Raw genomic sequence first — 17,367 nt, 5'->3', positions numbered from 1 at the left:
ATTTCCGTCTATTAACTTCTGTGTGCCCGGGTTGACTAGCAGGCTACTGCGTTCCAGCAACCCAACAACATGTCTATAACGTCAAAGATACAGTAAATCGATTTGCGTAAACTCAAGTTAGAGTAAGCATACCATTTGTCACCTTAAGTAGTCGGTTTTTTCATTTACCGACTGTAAATTGAAGACAAAGTCTTTTACACAAACGTCAGGATTTGTCAAAGCGAAGCTAATCTCTAACTCTGTGTTGGGACGGAAGACCTTCATAACCGCATTTGTGGAATATGATAGGGATCTATATCTTGCCGTTATGACTGTCTTGAACCCCTGCCTGACGATTTGTCTTATCAGTAGGTTTAAATTTGAGGAAACTTCATAGTTTTTTGCAATTTCCGGTTGACTTGCAATTAGTGATGTGGCACTAAAGCCGTTTATAATTATCTGTTTCTCGTGCTTTAGCAACAGATCTTTTGTGCCATAGGCTTGATTGACTACATTTGGTTCGTTTTGGCTTATCTTAAAAGTTCGTAAAACGAGTGAGAGTAGCACAGATCCCACTAGTTTGCTTTCAGGTCGACTCGCGCTTTTCTTCAATGATGCTAATGTTTGTGATGGTGTTCAGGGACCAGTCAGGATATCCAACTTCTCTATTAATAGCGGTGTCTTGGAGTGAAAAGAACTAATGGCACTTGTTGTGGCTGTCTACAGAGGCCGACATCAAAGGTTCTCTGACCAATGTTTTCTCTCAGTCGTGGAAACATTTTTGTTCCTTATCCGTATACCATTCTGACGTTATTGAAGGGTTTATCTTATCCTTACCCTTCGGTCAGGTTTCCACTTTCAGGAAGACCCGTTCCAAAATCCCGTACGACTCGGAAACATCATTGGCAAACACTCTAGATTTCAAACTCATGCGATAGTCCATTCAGTACTGAATAGAACTGCCCAGTGATTCGACCACGCTTGCCTCAAGTGAATCAGCCTGAGTATAGTAAAGTGAGGCCTCGTTGTTGTCGGTGAAAACTGTCACTATCTGCGGAATGCGAACCTTGGAGCCCTGATGTCGAAAAGTTTAAATGTTTGTCCATAGATGATCAAAGTAAAATATGTAAATATATGAAATATTTTGAAACATAAAGGTGATGTCACAATATGTGAAAATATACATGAGAAGTTACAGCAGGAGGTGGACTCAATGCTTGTCATCAGGTGTACCAGGTCACGTCGGGTTCACTAACGAAGATATCACGGGTTCACAGGCCATAACAACACTTTCGTCAGGGACGTCTTCTGATACAAAGATCTCTAAAACCAGAATAAACAGAAGTTGATCATAAAGGGGTTCGAGGACATTTCAATAATGATCGATTCGCCGTGGAGGATGGAATCTTAGCTGAGTAGTAGGGACTTATTTTCCAAAACATAGTCTCGCAAAATCCACTGTCGCACAAACTCAATGTGCTTCTGTTTTCGAGTCGAATGTCGAAAAAATAGAACATTTTAATTGAGCGAGTCGTATCGTTTCATGCTATACAGCTTTTGGGGGAGAAACTGAATCATCACGGAAATCACAACTGCGAGAGCTGAAGCAGGTCAACTGACCTGCTTAGTCACAATACTAACCTAAGAGGTAACGCCTGGAAACTGGAGACCCAACATAACAGAACTGACTGCAGACATAGCTTCTACTCTGTAAGAGTTGTCGAATGCTGGAATTCGCTGCCGACTGAGCTAGTCCAAGTGACTTCCCAGGAGTCCTTTAAGAGGAAACTTGACTTATTCTTAAGGACTAAGGACAACATATTATTTTGATTTATCAAATTCTTTTTTCCTCTATTATCGTTAATATACCTAGGTTTTTGCCTGGAGGTATTGGTGATCCACTGCTACTAGACACGGAAGTTCGTTAAGTGAAAGCTTCTTTTATTTCGTCTTCAACCATTTGAACCATTTGAACCTAATAAAGACTGAACACTGGAATTAAAGGTAGACCGAGTAGTTTTAATGGCCTTTTTATTGCTTATCAACTCTCCATTATTATGACTGAAGTAACTTAAAGATGGTAGGGGTGAGTAGGGACATTCTTTATCGCTGTTAGCCTTTCTTGAAACAATTAATCTCGTTGGGCTTGAAGGTCATCTGATAATTGTGGCGGTTGTTGCAGTTGCGGCGCGTGTGTTTGAGACGGAATACGATTTGCGATATCCCTTATTTGTTACCTTCATTCTTTTCTGCCTTTACACATAATGAAGATTATAAAGTCGTCTGAAACTGTGAATGTGCCTCAAGGCATAAAAGTAAAAGCCATTAAAAGAGTGGTTTACGTCAAAGGTCCTCGTGGATCACTGAAACGTGACTTCGGTCATTTGTCCCTAGACATCAAAGTTTTCTCGAAAAGGATTGTTGTTACAAAGTTTTTTGGCAACAGAAAGGAGCTAGCTGCTGTCCGGACAGTCTGCTCCCATATTGGAAATATGATAAAAGGTGTTACATCTGGGTATCGTTATAAATTAAAGTCCGTTTATGCCCACTTCCCCATCAACATGATTCCAGCCAACGACGGTTCCAAGTTGGAGATCCGCAACTTTTTAGGAGAAAAAGCGACCAAGATTGTACCTATGGAATCAGGTGTAAAAGTCTCAGCCACTGGAGTGAAAGATGAAATTCAAATTGAGGGCAATGATATTGAAAAGGTCGCAAAATGTGGTAAGTTTCAGGCTTTTATTTGTAATCTTTTTTTAGCTGCCCTTGTTCAACAGTCCTGCAGGGTTCGACACAAGGATATCCGTAAATTTCTTGATGGTATATATGTATCCAGTAAAGAATCTATTGAAGCTAATTGAATAAAATTTAGCTAACCCCGGAACATGTCTTCTGCTTTTTCATGGGTGAGCACTCGTATGCATTCGCTTGTCTCAGCCACTTTGTAGAAAATAGTAGTTAGGGTCCAAGTCCTGATGTGTCGTGCATTCCTAAGTTCGTAGGAAGTTGCTGGTTGTGCGCTGCATATACTGCTAGTTGTTGAAACTTGACTTGATTTTCGACATCTCTTCTCTCATTTTGTTCAAGGATCTAGCCACTCACTCACTGGTGGTTTTTTAGCTGTCTCATGTCTTTTGAGAATGTTATTTCTGAGCAGTGGTCAGTAGGTTTTATGATCGCTTACTTTGTTGGACAAGTGCTTGGAATACTTTGCATAAAGTACACGAGTCCAGTACTTGGCTTTTTACAATATCAGGGTTAAAATGATAGGTGAACATTGAGACTTCTGCTGTTTGAGCAATGGAAATGACTTCCGATATTCCCAAGTCCACCAGAAGGATAATCAATCCCAAGTACCAGGTTGCACCCTCCTAAGGTATATTGTTTTGTCTTTCAGTTTTAGGCCTAGAAATCACTAGGGAGTGCTAAGAAATACTGTAGTCTTGTCATTTGCCCGAGTTGGCTGATCGGTTTGTGTTTCTGAATATGTTTTATATTATTCCGAAACGTGCCAGGTGTTTTGTGCAGACAGTCCATCAGACGCATTGTGTATACTATAAGGTAGATGAGATCCGGCTCTCTTTAGGTCTAAAAGATTTGAGTTAAATTAACCCTACTGAAGTATACGATATTGCATCCGTTATCATTTATGGCATTCTTTCTTGAGATATGATTATCGAGTGTGCTTGATTACATGATATGAATTAAGCAACATTCCGGGTAAGCATGGATATTAGAATGGACCTATAGGTCCAACAAAATACCAGGTGTGTCTCTTCATCTGTGTGGATGATTTATTAAATGTTTAGTTTTCATGTGTTATGGACAGTTTGCTAAATATCTCGGGAATTAAAGTTGGGATAGTCTGTCAAGTTATAGCATAAGTAGTCTGCTTATAGTATATTCCACAACTTGTAAGCTAGGCCAGAAATAATGTCCGTAATGCGTTGATTCATTTACGTACGAAGTTTTGTCAATTTATCTCGTGTTCATGGACATTATTCAAGACATGGTTTACCAGTTAACCTTTTACTGACCTACATAGTAATCATCCTGAATTGTGATAATGGCGCCTTAATATTATCTATATTGTACACTACAGTGAAAGCTACTCAATGGTATGAAATAAATTAACTAATGTTTTGTCATCGTCAACCCAAACCGGAGCCTGCAGTTTCCCACTAGCCATTCGTTCATAGGCATTAATTCAAGAAAAATAAGTAGTGATATTATGATGACCCACTTGATGTTTCCTGAAAGGTGTGGCATTGTATGTTTGTCATCGGTAAATTCCTAGTGAGATACGTCAGAAGCTTTCATGCCTACTTCATATACTTGTGACTATGTAAGACGATTTTTATAGATGTCGGTAGCTATCAAAGTATACATACTGGGATGTTCCTAGTTCGTAACATTGTAATACGGATGAACTGGAAGAAAGGAATTCCGCTATCGCAAATAATCATTATTGACAGTCTCTATACTTGGAATTTTGTCATAATAAAGTGCTCGTTCTGATTGGTTGCGATCACTATCCGTTTTTTATCCTTGATATTGAAGATCCTAGCTTTGTTGGAAATAGTCTTGATCCATTCAATCCTCATGTATTCTCAAAAATTCATTGAAATCGTAAACCGATCTAAGTGAGACCACCATTAGAAATCTGGGAGCACTGGATGTGCATTCCGTGTGAGCGTGTGACTCAGCATTATGAAACTGAGGACCCTTTGTTCGATTCTCGCGTGTGGGACCTTGGATGCGCAATGCTGAGGAATCTCATAATAGGATAAAACAATTGGCCATTGTTCCCTAATTTGGTTAGTTATTTAACTTATGCCTTTTTATGATCTCTGTAAAATTCAGCAGTCTACCCGATCCCATACTGATGATAATGAGATGTTTTTCTGTCAGACCATAGATTGGTACTGACTGATCAGCTATGTAGCTGGAATAAGTGTGGATTTGTTACATATTAGTAACCGAGACTGTTTCTGTCAAATGGTTTAATTAGTATCAGCAAAACACATTGAGTTTTCTCTCAATGTCTTCAGTTATACAAAGCAGCAAGATTCGTTGGTTGGTTGGTTGGTACTGTACTGAAGTGCTCACACGATTTGGTGTTATCGGTGGTATAATGCTTGGAAAAGTTGTGTCATCACTTGGTTTTACTTGTTTCATAAGAAATAATTGCTACTTGTTTGTTAATCTTACTGATATTTTCTATGCATACTCATTTATTATTTATTTAAACACGTACATATTGGTACAAAAGGGCACCAGATACATATGCACCACACAAAATAATGAGAATGGGAGGAGAAGGAAGAAGATGCGTATATATAAAAGAAGGAAAAAAAGAAAGAAGAAGAGTAATGATGAGGGAACTGAATTATACAACCAGAAGACTATTTCAGTTAAGAAATTTATAACCACTCTTTATGAAGAAAATAAAAACAGGTTACAGGAGGCTCGCCACTGACTTCTATTCTGAGCCATATCTGATAACGTCTCTAGCCACTGTTGCACCATCTCTCGAACTCCAGCCAGGGAGTCGTGAGGAACCAACAGAAGGTAGCCCTTTTCAGCTTTCTTTCATACCACGACACCATGTCATACACTGACCACCTCTCCGCTTTTTCCAACCAGTCCCAGAGTCAGCAAATAATGCACGATGTGGAATTCTCTGGGACGACATTCGTAGAACATGCCCAAGCCACCGAAGTCGGTGTTTCAAGATGGTGACACCAATTGAATTGTCATCTCTGCGCCTGAACACACAATGCCGAGCATGCATAGTCATCACACAAAAATGAAATGATGACTATGCATACTCATTTATTATTTACTTATGGAAGAAGCAATTCTTAAAAAAATGTTAGAAATACCTATTTTATTAAATAAATGAATTATATCTCATACAATTCATGTAATAGTTGGTTCATCAAAGGTTATTCTTATCATTTCACTTTCTATCAAACTTATATAATTTTTTGTTGTTGGAATTATCTCATCAGTTCATGACATTATTCATTATTAGTGTAATTATCATTGGAAAATTCATTTTGAAAAATTGACTGTTCCAATATCATGTTTCATTGTGGTCTGATTGCAAATTAGAAGATTAGATCAATTTTTGGCCTCTTATTTGGGTGGTCATCATAATGGCTTTTAGTAGCTTCCTTCTTTTCTTTCTTTCCCCTAAATACTTCATATTATATATATATATGTATATTTCGAGAGAGAGTAGACAGGTGCATGAAGCAATTATTTAATCTATTTTCCGGTTTAAAGATTGGCGTGAATCTCTGTCTAGGTTTACATTATAACATACTGGATTACTTGTATGATGGCTATCTATTTATAAATGGATAAATGTATATATATGTATATATTAATTTCTATTGTTTATAACTGATACATCTAATCAGGCGCCGCTCATTTTTTTAGGGTCGGTTATCTCGTATTCCCTGAAAGGAGATATTGGCGACAATATGCGTCAAATTATTATGATTATTTTTTTTCATGAATATAGATTGTCATAGGAAATGTTGATAGTTTATTGTTCGATGGCACATTATAGTATGTCTATCTATGTAATATATAATTTGTTCATTCATATGAATGGGGTTATTTTTTCTTCCATAAAGGCTTATTCGCGTACTAATGTTTAAAAGAAAAAAAACATACATATATATGTATCACATTTAGGGACCACCCTTTGGTCGGTTGATATTACAATTTGATAATAAAAAAGGATTCAGTGTCTAGTTCTTCTGTAGATTAATTCAATTCTGTTGTATTTCTATGATTATTATTATTTTTTTTTATCCCATTGAATAATTATGGTTTTTAAATGAGTAGGATACATGTACTTTACAAAAAAAATGTGAAAATAATCTAATCATTGTAAATGTATTATTATTATGATATCATTAGCTGTCCTTAAATACTATCCATGAAGTCACTGACAATTGGACTGAGCCAATTTTGGTAAGTGTAGACTACTACCTGGTTGGGATCCGCGAGATGATAGCAATCGATGGTTGGAGACCTTGAATGATATGGCTCAAAATTGTTTGCAATGGCAAAGGTGTATCCACTTTTTGTGTTCTACCAAGTTCTAATCTTCTGAACTCTTCATGTCTCTATCTTTTTTCTCTTTTCAAATTTATTTCATTGGGTTATACTCCTTGAATAACATCTTCAAACCCTAATCTTTCGGATTACTAGTTATACTCTTACTACTTTTACCACTATGAGATTCGAATCGACAACTGGATCTCTGTGCTAATGTGGTATGGCAACTCGAACTGATGTACGTACGTACGAAGTTCTACGTTGTAACTGACTGACTAAAATATTATCATTATTCAGAATGTAAATCTCTACATGTATACTTCATTCATTGTAATAATTATATGTTTATATTTAGAATTTTCTCATTTCATTTTACTGGATACAAGTTTCTTGAAGTATTTCAATTTAATTGATTGTTTAATCATTGAACAAATGACTAGCTTAATGTTTCTTTAAAGAAAACGACAACAACAACAAAACTTTATCAATTACATATCAAAATTATTTTATTTAATTCCTACTTGTTGTTAATGACAATTTTGTGTTAATTTACCTTCCTACTGTGTTAATCGATATTATACAGTAATACAAAAACAACAACAATCATTCCAGTTTTGAATAATCTTATATCCATTATTTACGCATGTTACCCCTCGTGGAGGAGCATAGGCCGCACACTAGCATTCTACACCCAACCCTGTCCTGAGCAGTTCTTTCCAGTTGTTATTCATCCTTTTCATATCTGCATCTATTTCTCGGCGTAATGTGTTCTTTGGTCTTCTTATTTTCCGCTTCCCTTCAGGATTCCAAGTTGGGGATTGTCTTGTAATGCACATTGGTGATTTCCTTAATGTATGTCCTATCCACTTCCAACGTCTTTTCCTAATTTCCTCTTCAGCTGGAAGCTGGGAATTATTTATACAAAACTTGATAATTATTAATACAATGCATTGATGTTACTTGTTGTTGTATTTTATAATTACTTTGTACTAATTCCAAAGAATTAAAACCTATATTTGCGAGATTAAGTAAATTGGGTAAATATTATTCATTAGGAAGTTAGATATTATTGATGACTGGAATTTATTTAATCTACGTGACCATTAAGTTTATGTGTTATAATTGTTTTGAATAATATTATGAGCTAATTTTTTATATGTACTTGAAATCATGAGCCAATTGAAGCTAGACCACCATGGGAAACCTGGAAGCACTGGACGGCCGTTCCATCCTATTGTGGGACTCCTCAGCAGTGCGCATCCGCGATTCCACCTCGCGAGATTCGAACCCAGGACCTATCAGTCTCGCACCAGAGCACTTGACTGACAGACCACTGAGCCGGCATCCAACGGTGTTAATGTCTAACTTCAACCAATCCACGAAGTTGAGCAACCATTTCACCAATGTCTTCAGTGAGTTGATATCTCTCAACAGACCTGGTTGAACTTCACTGGTTACTTCTTGTCACTAGAACTCCAGGAAATACCTTATGGAGCCAGTCACTAGTGAGCATATGATAAGGGGGTTTTCTGTGGAGATTTTAAGTAATTTTTTATACATACTTGAAATCATTAGTCAAATGAAGCTGTCCAGTGCTTCCAAGTTTTCTACGGTGGTGTAGCTTCAATTAACTCATGATTTCAAGTATATATAAAAAAATACTTAAAATCTCCACAGAAAACCCCCGTATGAGCTAATTGTTTATTTAAAGATGACAGGGAACCATACAATGCGATGGATTGGTGCTTATTGTTCACATGTCTGAATTAAAGACCCAAACTGTCTAGTGAACTAATAAAAAGATAAAATATATTTGGTCAATAACATAGGACTTTATTCTATGCTAAAATCATACATTTATATATAAAATGTATAACAAAATTGAGCACAACTAGAGGTCGTTTAAAATAGATGATTTCAAGATAGGATTTCATAAGTCATTCACAAATCAATAAATTTAATACCAATGTTATATCCTAGTGAAGAAGTAAGTACAGGTAACTTCCGGGACCTATTAATGGACTATTATTCTATATATATTCTTAGTGTTTAACTATTGAGTAATTAGATTATGTATATCTATATTCATCTTATTCTAAGCTTCATTTTGACCTATGGATTATTATTATACGAATTACCGTTCCTGAATTATATTCAGTTTATTGATTACCGTCTCCCACGTTCACAAATATTATTTCCTATTTTATGGTGTAATGCGATCTGTCTGTTTTGTATATAAACCGAGTATGCTGGAAATAAATGATTCGCATAACAGAAGCTGAAATTGGTGTTTTAGACTCAATTGGAAGGGCTAGGCGGTCAAGGGACCAATAAAGACGCTAGACTACTCATACTGGTCGAACGTCATTGATTTGGCACAGTGTTGAGATTGGGAAAGTCATATTTCGATTGGTGAATAAATCACGTGATAAAAGCCGGACATAAAATCATAACAACTTAACTGTCCAATTTTATTTTAGATTTTAATAAACTCAATCTAATTTACTTTCAGCTTTTTCAAAGTTTTAGAATAAATTATTAGAATGATGAATTTAATATTTGGATAGTATTTATTAAAATTCATCTATTACATAACACATTTCCTTTTACAATAACTATAAACTACTATGAGAGAGAAATATCATGATAAAATTTAGAGATTTCCATGTTCTTATATAAATAGTCTGCCCCCAAATGCCCTGGTACGGCCAAGAGTAGGGATGGCCTGACCTGTCTCTCGAAATGCTCTCACATGGTCACGTGTATACAGCATCTGCTAGGGAAGTCCAATTCGCTTCCTTCTCATGACGGGGGTGTTGTTTACGAAATTGAGAGGACGAAAAGCGAATGTCCAGCGCTTTAACCGGGTTAGTGGACACGGCGAGTCCACCTTAGGTGAGTTGAAAAACCCTGATTACAAACCAATGGTGCATATGGGCTTCACGATCCTGAGGGATTAAATGGCGTATGAACCAATTGTTGGTCACCGACTACCATAGGACTGTATCTCCTGACAATGCTCAATTACCTTGTAGATTAGGCCTTTGAGTCAAAGGCCATCTAAGAAAACCACCTGCTTCGATCTGGGCACCTAGGCAGTATCATAGCCCTCACACAATTCAATAAAATGACGTTTATCTTGTGTGGCGCATATATATCTGGTGCCTCCTTGTACCAAATAAATAAAGTCTATCAATCTATTAGACAAACTTATTTTTTAAGATGTAAATAACTTATTTAAATCTTTATTATTATTGTTCATATTATCAAACCTATTCATGCCATAATCCACAAGATAGAAGATTGAAGAAATAAAGAAATTCTCTTTTTAACTATTAGATAATATCTGGCGTCCTCTATAAGTAAATTCTGTTCTTTTTTGTTTGTTTGTTTTTCAATTTTCGAATAAACTTATCTGATTTAGACTTTAAAAATCTCAATGGCGTCAACCTAAATTATTCATAGAAACTATAGAGTATAACTTGAAATGAAAGAAAAAAAACAAAGAGAGAGAGGAGGGGAGGGGGTTATTAATAATTTTGATTTCATTCAAAATTTCTTCTTCCTTCAAAGATTATTGAAAAAAAAAGACAAAAACTACTTTCATTCTTTCTTCAATACTATAGAGTCACCCGCCTACATTCATAATGGAAATATCATTGTTATCAGTAATAAAGTCAGTTTTTTGAGTAGTTCATCAATGAAATTTTAATAATAGTTTTTGTTGTTGTTGTTGTAAGTTTATATGGATACAAAGAAGTTATACTGGCATTAAATCTGTTGAATATCTATATATATGAGATACATTTGTACTTAACTGTACTTGACAACTAATAGATTATCTTTACCATTTCAAATAAGGGACAATTTTTAAAAGCTTCCTTTAGAATTAGTATTTCCTATGTCAGATAACTGTATTTTTAAAAGTTACACTAGTTTAATTAAGGATTAATTCTACACTGATTATCAATTTAGAGAAATCATATTACTTATTATTTTGTTACCATTTAGTGTTTATTGCCTTTATAATTAGATCAATGAAAAAGATTTTGAAAATGACTTTGAAAAGTGTCATAGCAACAATGTTGAATTTAAATGTAATGTAATTGTAAATAACTTTGTTTTAGATTGGAACCAGTTTACTGAAAGATGTTTTTTATGGATATTTACATGCATACATTTTAAATTGAAGATAAACGGACATATTTTTTTTTATCAGAAGGGGTTTTTAGTGGAGATTTAATGTGGATGCGCACTGCTGAGGAGTCCCACAATAGGACGAGTTGGCCATCCAGTGCTTCTAGGTTTTTTCCCTGGTGGTCTAGCTTCAATTGAGTCACACTTTCAAATATGACATATTTTTGTGAAATCTCCTTTTATTATCCATATAGCTTCATTAAAAATGGGTACTGATTTTTTTCTGTTAGTGAAAAACGGTTACCATAAATTTGAGTTGTCCACTGTGCTGTCTCAAGCTTAGTTTTTAACAAAGAAATCTAAATGAGATAAATAGTTATAAAAGCAGATATATTATCTATTTTGGATGGGACAAATCTTTATGTGCGGAATATAAAACTAAGAATCTTGCAAGAAAATTACTAATCAGTGTTAAGATTTGACCAATAGTTAAACTGACAAATCCGTTCATCAGTTATACATAATATAAATTGAATGTAAAGAGATTCTTCGAAATATTCTGGATAATGATATAAACCATCATCGGTGAACAAGGAGGATCTGGTGCAGATGTAAAGGCGATGATTGGCAAAGCAATGACCACATTCCTATAGTTGAAAAACATATGGGACTCAAAAAAAACTGTCAACTGATTTCAAAGTGAGAATCTTCAATATGAATGTCAAGACAGTTCTACTGTACGGAGCTAAACCGTGGAGATCTACTTCAACTATCGTCATTAAAGTACAAGTATTTATGAATAGTTGTCTACGCAAAATACTCAACATTCACTGGCCGGATACTATCAGTAACAGCGTTTTATGGGAGAGGACAAACCAGATTCCAGCTGAAGAGGAAACCAGGGAATGACATTTGAAGTGGATAGGACATACATTGAGGAAATCACCAAACTGCATGATGAGGCAAGCACTAACTTTGAATCCTGAAGGGAATTGGAAAAGAGGAAGGCAAAAGAACACATTACGCCGAAAAATAGAAGCAAATATGAAAAGGATGAATAACAACTGGAAAGGATTACCCCGGGGTAGGATTGTTTGGAGAATGGTGGTGTGCGGTCTATGCTCCTCGACGAGGGGTAACAGGCGTAAGTAATGTATAGTTTACATAACTTGGAAGTTTGTATAGATAAATTTTGAAAAATTTTCAATACAATACTATGTAATTTGTTAATTCTGAATAAGTTCATAATTTAGAATGTACCTTAATCCAATAATTACTTTTTACAAAACATTTATATGCAAAATACTCTGCAGATGGCTCATTATATAGCTAGTAACTTTCTTTGATTTGTATGTTTTACAGCGACACCTTATTCTTACAGTAACATATTCAAAGGTAAATTCCTTGAATTATGCAGTTAATTTAAATGTTGACGTGTCTATGTTTAATTTGACTCTCACAACTTCCCTACCCCAATTTGATTTATTCATCTCAATCCACGATACATACAACTTTTTGAAAAGGTTTTCACTTGGGCTGTTTATGTTACTCACAAGTAGTACAAGTTGCACAAAGAGAATAAATTCACATGCAGGTCACTTCATATTTAACAACAGTTCATGCTTATTTAATGTCCCTGAACAGGTTAAGAACAAAAAAAGATTACAGGATAAAATGGGTTTTTTTTATATCTCATTCATAAGCTTCACCTGAAGATGATATTTCCTGGACCTGCTAACTATGTAGTAGTATTCGTTAATAATAAACATGTTAGAGCCATGTTTATCACTTGTATTATTGAGATTTATGGTCATTTTAATTCCCTAAAACTTACCTTGGGACGGGATATTAGTGAAGTACAATGGTAAATAAAGCAGGCAATTTTTGATACGATGTCATAGAGAAATGCTTCTATGATTGAGTATATTACCCTTATAACCTATTTGATTTATCGTTACACAAAAAAAATAATGTATTCTTTATACTACTATACTATACTACTATTCTTTATACTACTAGAAGATGAAATGAATGAAGAAGACAATTTGTAACCGCTAGTACTGAGTTGGAAAATAATAGTCTCTAAATGTGTAGGAAGTTACGTCTTTAAAAAAGTAGCAATATTATTCTGTGAAAAGGTTGACAGGCAAGTATCAATCAGCTGGTCTTATCTAAGATTCTTAAAATTCACCTACCAAGCTTCAAGTTGTTAATATTATAAATATCATTAACACCTATAGGTAACGTGAGTTATCAAATAAACATTTATGTTCTGTGAAAAGAAATGAGGCGCATTGGTTAATGGCTCGTTAGTAGATTTTAGATGGATTTCATAAATTTTAATGAAAAACCGTATACAGAGGACTGTAAACAATCAGTAGTGTGGCAATAATTTGTCAATACCATTAGACGGTGACCGTACTATATCATCATCTAACTAAATTTGCAAATACATAGTGTTCAATATCGAGTCAATGGCTAGTCGGTGTTGTTGCCTCAGAGAAACTTGAGAGATTCTTATTTTGTTTATGAGTGTATGTATCTAACAAGTCCTGACATGGGAAAAGACATGTTCGATGGTTCCTATTATTCACTTATCCTTAAGCTCATATTAGTTCTTTGTAGAAATTATTTTTAAAATGTATATTTATTTGATCACTTACCATCTTAGGTTACTAACTTGGGTTCAGTCTACGAGACTCATCTTAAACTGCTACTACTCAAAAAACTAAGTTTGATATGCAAAATCAAACAAAAAATTCTATTCTCATTTTTGAGGATAATTATTATGGCATCTCGGAGAACGAGTTTTCTTTCCAATCGGTTAAGTCATTTTTGTTCCATTTTGAAATATTACTCAAATTCGGTTAAACTCAACAAGTTCTAATCTAAATTGCAATGAAAAATGGATAGTGGCTAGCAGTGGAATCCATGACGCGCGTTTCGTCATATTTTGGACTCATCACCCAGATTTACCTGCATCTCAGAGTTTACGTTCACTCTGGGACTCGAACCCAATACTATTCACTTCAAACGTCATCACGTTATCCACTTAACTGCTGAGTCCTGATAGCCACTTGTTTTTGCAATAGGGTGAAGTTATATTCACTTATTGTTGTTTACTTGTATCTTCTTATTGTTATTTTGGACTGCAATTGATCAGTCTGTTGGCATATGTGCATTCTATGAGAACTGCCTTGGTATCTTTGCTTATAAAGTTTGTGACTTCAGAATTGTTTAATGATGATTGAAATATGTCAGTAAACACTGGTCTATATTCTAAATAGGTTTACTGGTACGGCCGAGAGTGGGGAGAGTCCGCTCTCCCTCTCCAAATGCTCTCACACGGCCAGCGAATATATAGCCTCTGCCAGGGAAGTCCTACTCACTGCCTTCTCGTGGCCACGGTGTTGTTTACGAAATTGAGAGGACAAAAAGCGAATGTCTGGCGCTTTAACCGGGTTGGTGTACAAGACGAGTCCACCTAGGGGAGTTGAAAAATCCTGATTACAAACCAATGGTGCACATGGGCTCCAGTATCCTGAAGGAACGAATGGCGTATGAACCAATTGTTGGTCACCGACTACCATGGGACTGCATCTGTTCACGATGCTCCACTGCCTTGTGGATCAGATCTTTCGGTCAAAGGCTCCGGGTGTGGGCCCCTAAGAAAACCACCTGCTTCAGTTTGGACACCTGGACAGTATCACAGCCCTCACACAAATCAAATGAGATTTGTGTGGCGCATATGTATCTGGTGCTTCCTTGTACCAATATTTATGTGTTTAAATAAATAAAAAAATAAAATACTCTAAGGAATTAAACTTTAAGATGCATTTTATAACATGACAGTTGAATAATATATGATGATATTTTTTCATTTCATAATAACTTTACATTTTTCTTTACTTTTAACTATTTGTGGATATTATGGTAATTTTATATAGTTGAGATCATGAATCAATTGAAGCTAGACCACCAGGGAAAAACTGGAGGCACTGGACGGCGGTTTCGTCCTATTGTGGGACTCCTCAGCAGTGTGCATCCATGTAACATATGCTCACTTGTGACTGGCTTCAAGATGGATTTCGTGAAGTTCTAGTGAGAATTCGTGACCAGTGGAGTTCAACCGTGTCTATTGTCAGGCAGTTACTCACTAAAGACAATAGTAGACGGTCGCTCAATATTGTGGATTGATTGAAGTTAGACATTAACACCTTTGGATGTCGGATTAATGGTTTATAGGTTCAGCATTCGCTCACGAGACCGATTGTCCTGTATTCGATTCACGCATGAAGGATTGTGAATATGCACGACTCAGGAGTCCCATACTAGGACGAAACAGCCGTCCAGTACTTCCAGGTTTTCCATGGTGTTCTAGCTTCAATTGACTCATGATTTCAACTATATATATATGAATATATAATCCATTAGTAGTTTAAAATTATTTATATCTACTCTTGATACATGAGGTGACCAAATAAGGAATAATAAAATTAAATCAGATAAATTCCTAGCTAACTACTAAATAAAGAAAATTAATGAATAAGCTCAAAGCTACTAGGTGGACCATATATATAGATATATCTTTTTATCCATCTTTACAATGATTTCATTCGATGCGTGTGATTATTCATTTTTTTTCTTAGGAATATAATCGAGTTAATGAACAAAGTATGAAAAAAAAACAATCTATTAAATTTTTCATTAGTATTTTCCTATGTTCAATATGAATAGATTTAAGGATTATAAGAAAACAATTCAATGGTAATTTTTCTTTAAAAAGGTAATAACACCTAACACCAAATGCCCTGGTACGGCCGAGAGTGGAGAGAGTCCGCTATCCCTCTCCAAACACTCTCATATGACCACGCGTACGTAGCCTTTGCAAGGAATGTTCTACTCAGTGCCTTCTTGTGGTGGGGGTGTTTGTTTACGAAATTGAGAGGACAAAAAGTAAATGTCCAGCATCTTAACCGGGTTGGCGGACACAGAAAGTTCACCTAGGGGAGTTGGAAAACCGTGATTCCAAACTAATGGTTCACATGGGCTCCAGTATCTTGAGGGAACAAATGGCATATGAACCAGTCGTTGGTCAGCGGCTACCATGGGACTGCATCTCCTTACGATGCTCCATTGCCTTGTGGATCAGATCATTAGGTCAAAGGCTCTAGGTGTGGTCCCATAAGAAAACCACCTGCTTCGGTCTGGGCACCTGATGAGTATCATAGCCCTCACACAATTAAATGGAATGACAATTTTTTGTGAGGCACATATATATCTGGTGCCCCTTGTACCAATATTTATGTGTTTAAGTAAAATAAATAAAAGTCAGTAGTGTATGGTGGAGAAGATTTGTAGCGTAGGTGAATAATTTTGATGGAATTTTGTTCTCTGAGCTGGATGGTTTGGTCATGGAGCTTTTATAATCCTTCTGAACGACATCATCAGCACAAACTTCGGGTAGAAGTAGTATATTTACTTATTTCATTATGTTCTAAGAATCTTCAACAAATATATTCTATCTACTGCTTAAGATACAGGGTTCGAGTCATTATATGAACATCAACACTGGAATATAGGTATATTCAAATGATAAGTTCCAAGTAAGGTAAAAGAAGTGTCCTGAATCCTACTGTTTGTCATGGTATATCTATTCTATACATCTATTACTCGTTCTTTTGTTTGCATTAAAAAAGGTTTGAAAATGTGTGAGAAACCAAAGTGAAATTAAAAGAAGCTTGACAAGTTATGGTTGCTATTGTCGTTTTCAAGTGCAAAAAAAAACTTTTTTTTTCTAACAGTTCACAGAGTTACAATAAACAAATATTTTTTCTTTCAGAAAAAAAGTATAACCAAGTACAAAAAAAATATTTCAACATATTGCATCATAGATACAATGAATAAAATTTGATCAATTTGGTCAAAGAATAAATGTGGTTGGTTGTGCATGTTTGTGTTTGTTCGTGCGTGATCTTGATTACCGTATGCTAGTATGTTTCATGGTATATATATCATGCTTGATATAGTTAACAGACTAAATAAGGAATATAAAATTGATACATTTTACGACGAAATAATATCCTATTTGTTGGTTGTTTTCTTTTTTTGATTTTATGAATATTTTTTGTCAGTGATATCCTTTCATTTTCCTACTACTGTCCAGTTTTTCCA

The 17,367-nt window shown here is 35.4% G+C and overlaps 1 protein-coding gene across 1 annotated transcript; it reads left to right on the top strand.

Moving 5' to 3' along the window:
* Nucleotides 1-2,115: 2,115 nt before the first annotated feature.
* Smp_018990 (putative 60s ribosomal protein L9) lies at nt 2,116-2,884 on the top strand. Its single transcript, XM_018799747.1, has 2 exons — nt 2,116-2,703; nt 2,740-2,884. Exons 1-2 carry the CDS (start codon nt 2,244-2,246, stop codon nt 2,838-2,840), a joined length of 561 nt encoding a protein of 186 aa, XP_018651505.1. The 5' UTR covers nt 2,116-2,243; the 3' UTR covers nt 2,841-2,884.
* The last annotated feature ends 14,483 nt before the right edge of the window (nt 2,885-17,367 follow it).

The sequence above is a fragment of the Schistosoma mansoni genome, chromosome 3 (genome assembly GCF_000237925.1).
Source record: "Schistosoma mansoni strain Puerto Rico chromosome 3, complete genome".
NCBI lineage: Eukaryota > Metazoa > Platyhelminthes > Trematoda > Strigeidida > Schistosomatidae > Schistosoma > Schistosoma mansoni.
The sequence above is the reverse complement of the archived record's forward strand: the minus strand, read 5'-3'. Positions and strand labels throughout refer to the sequence as shown.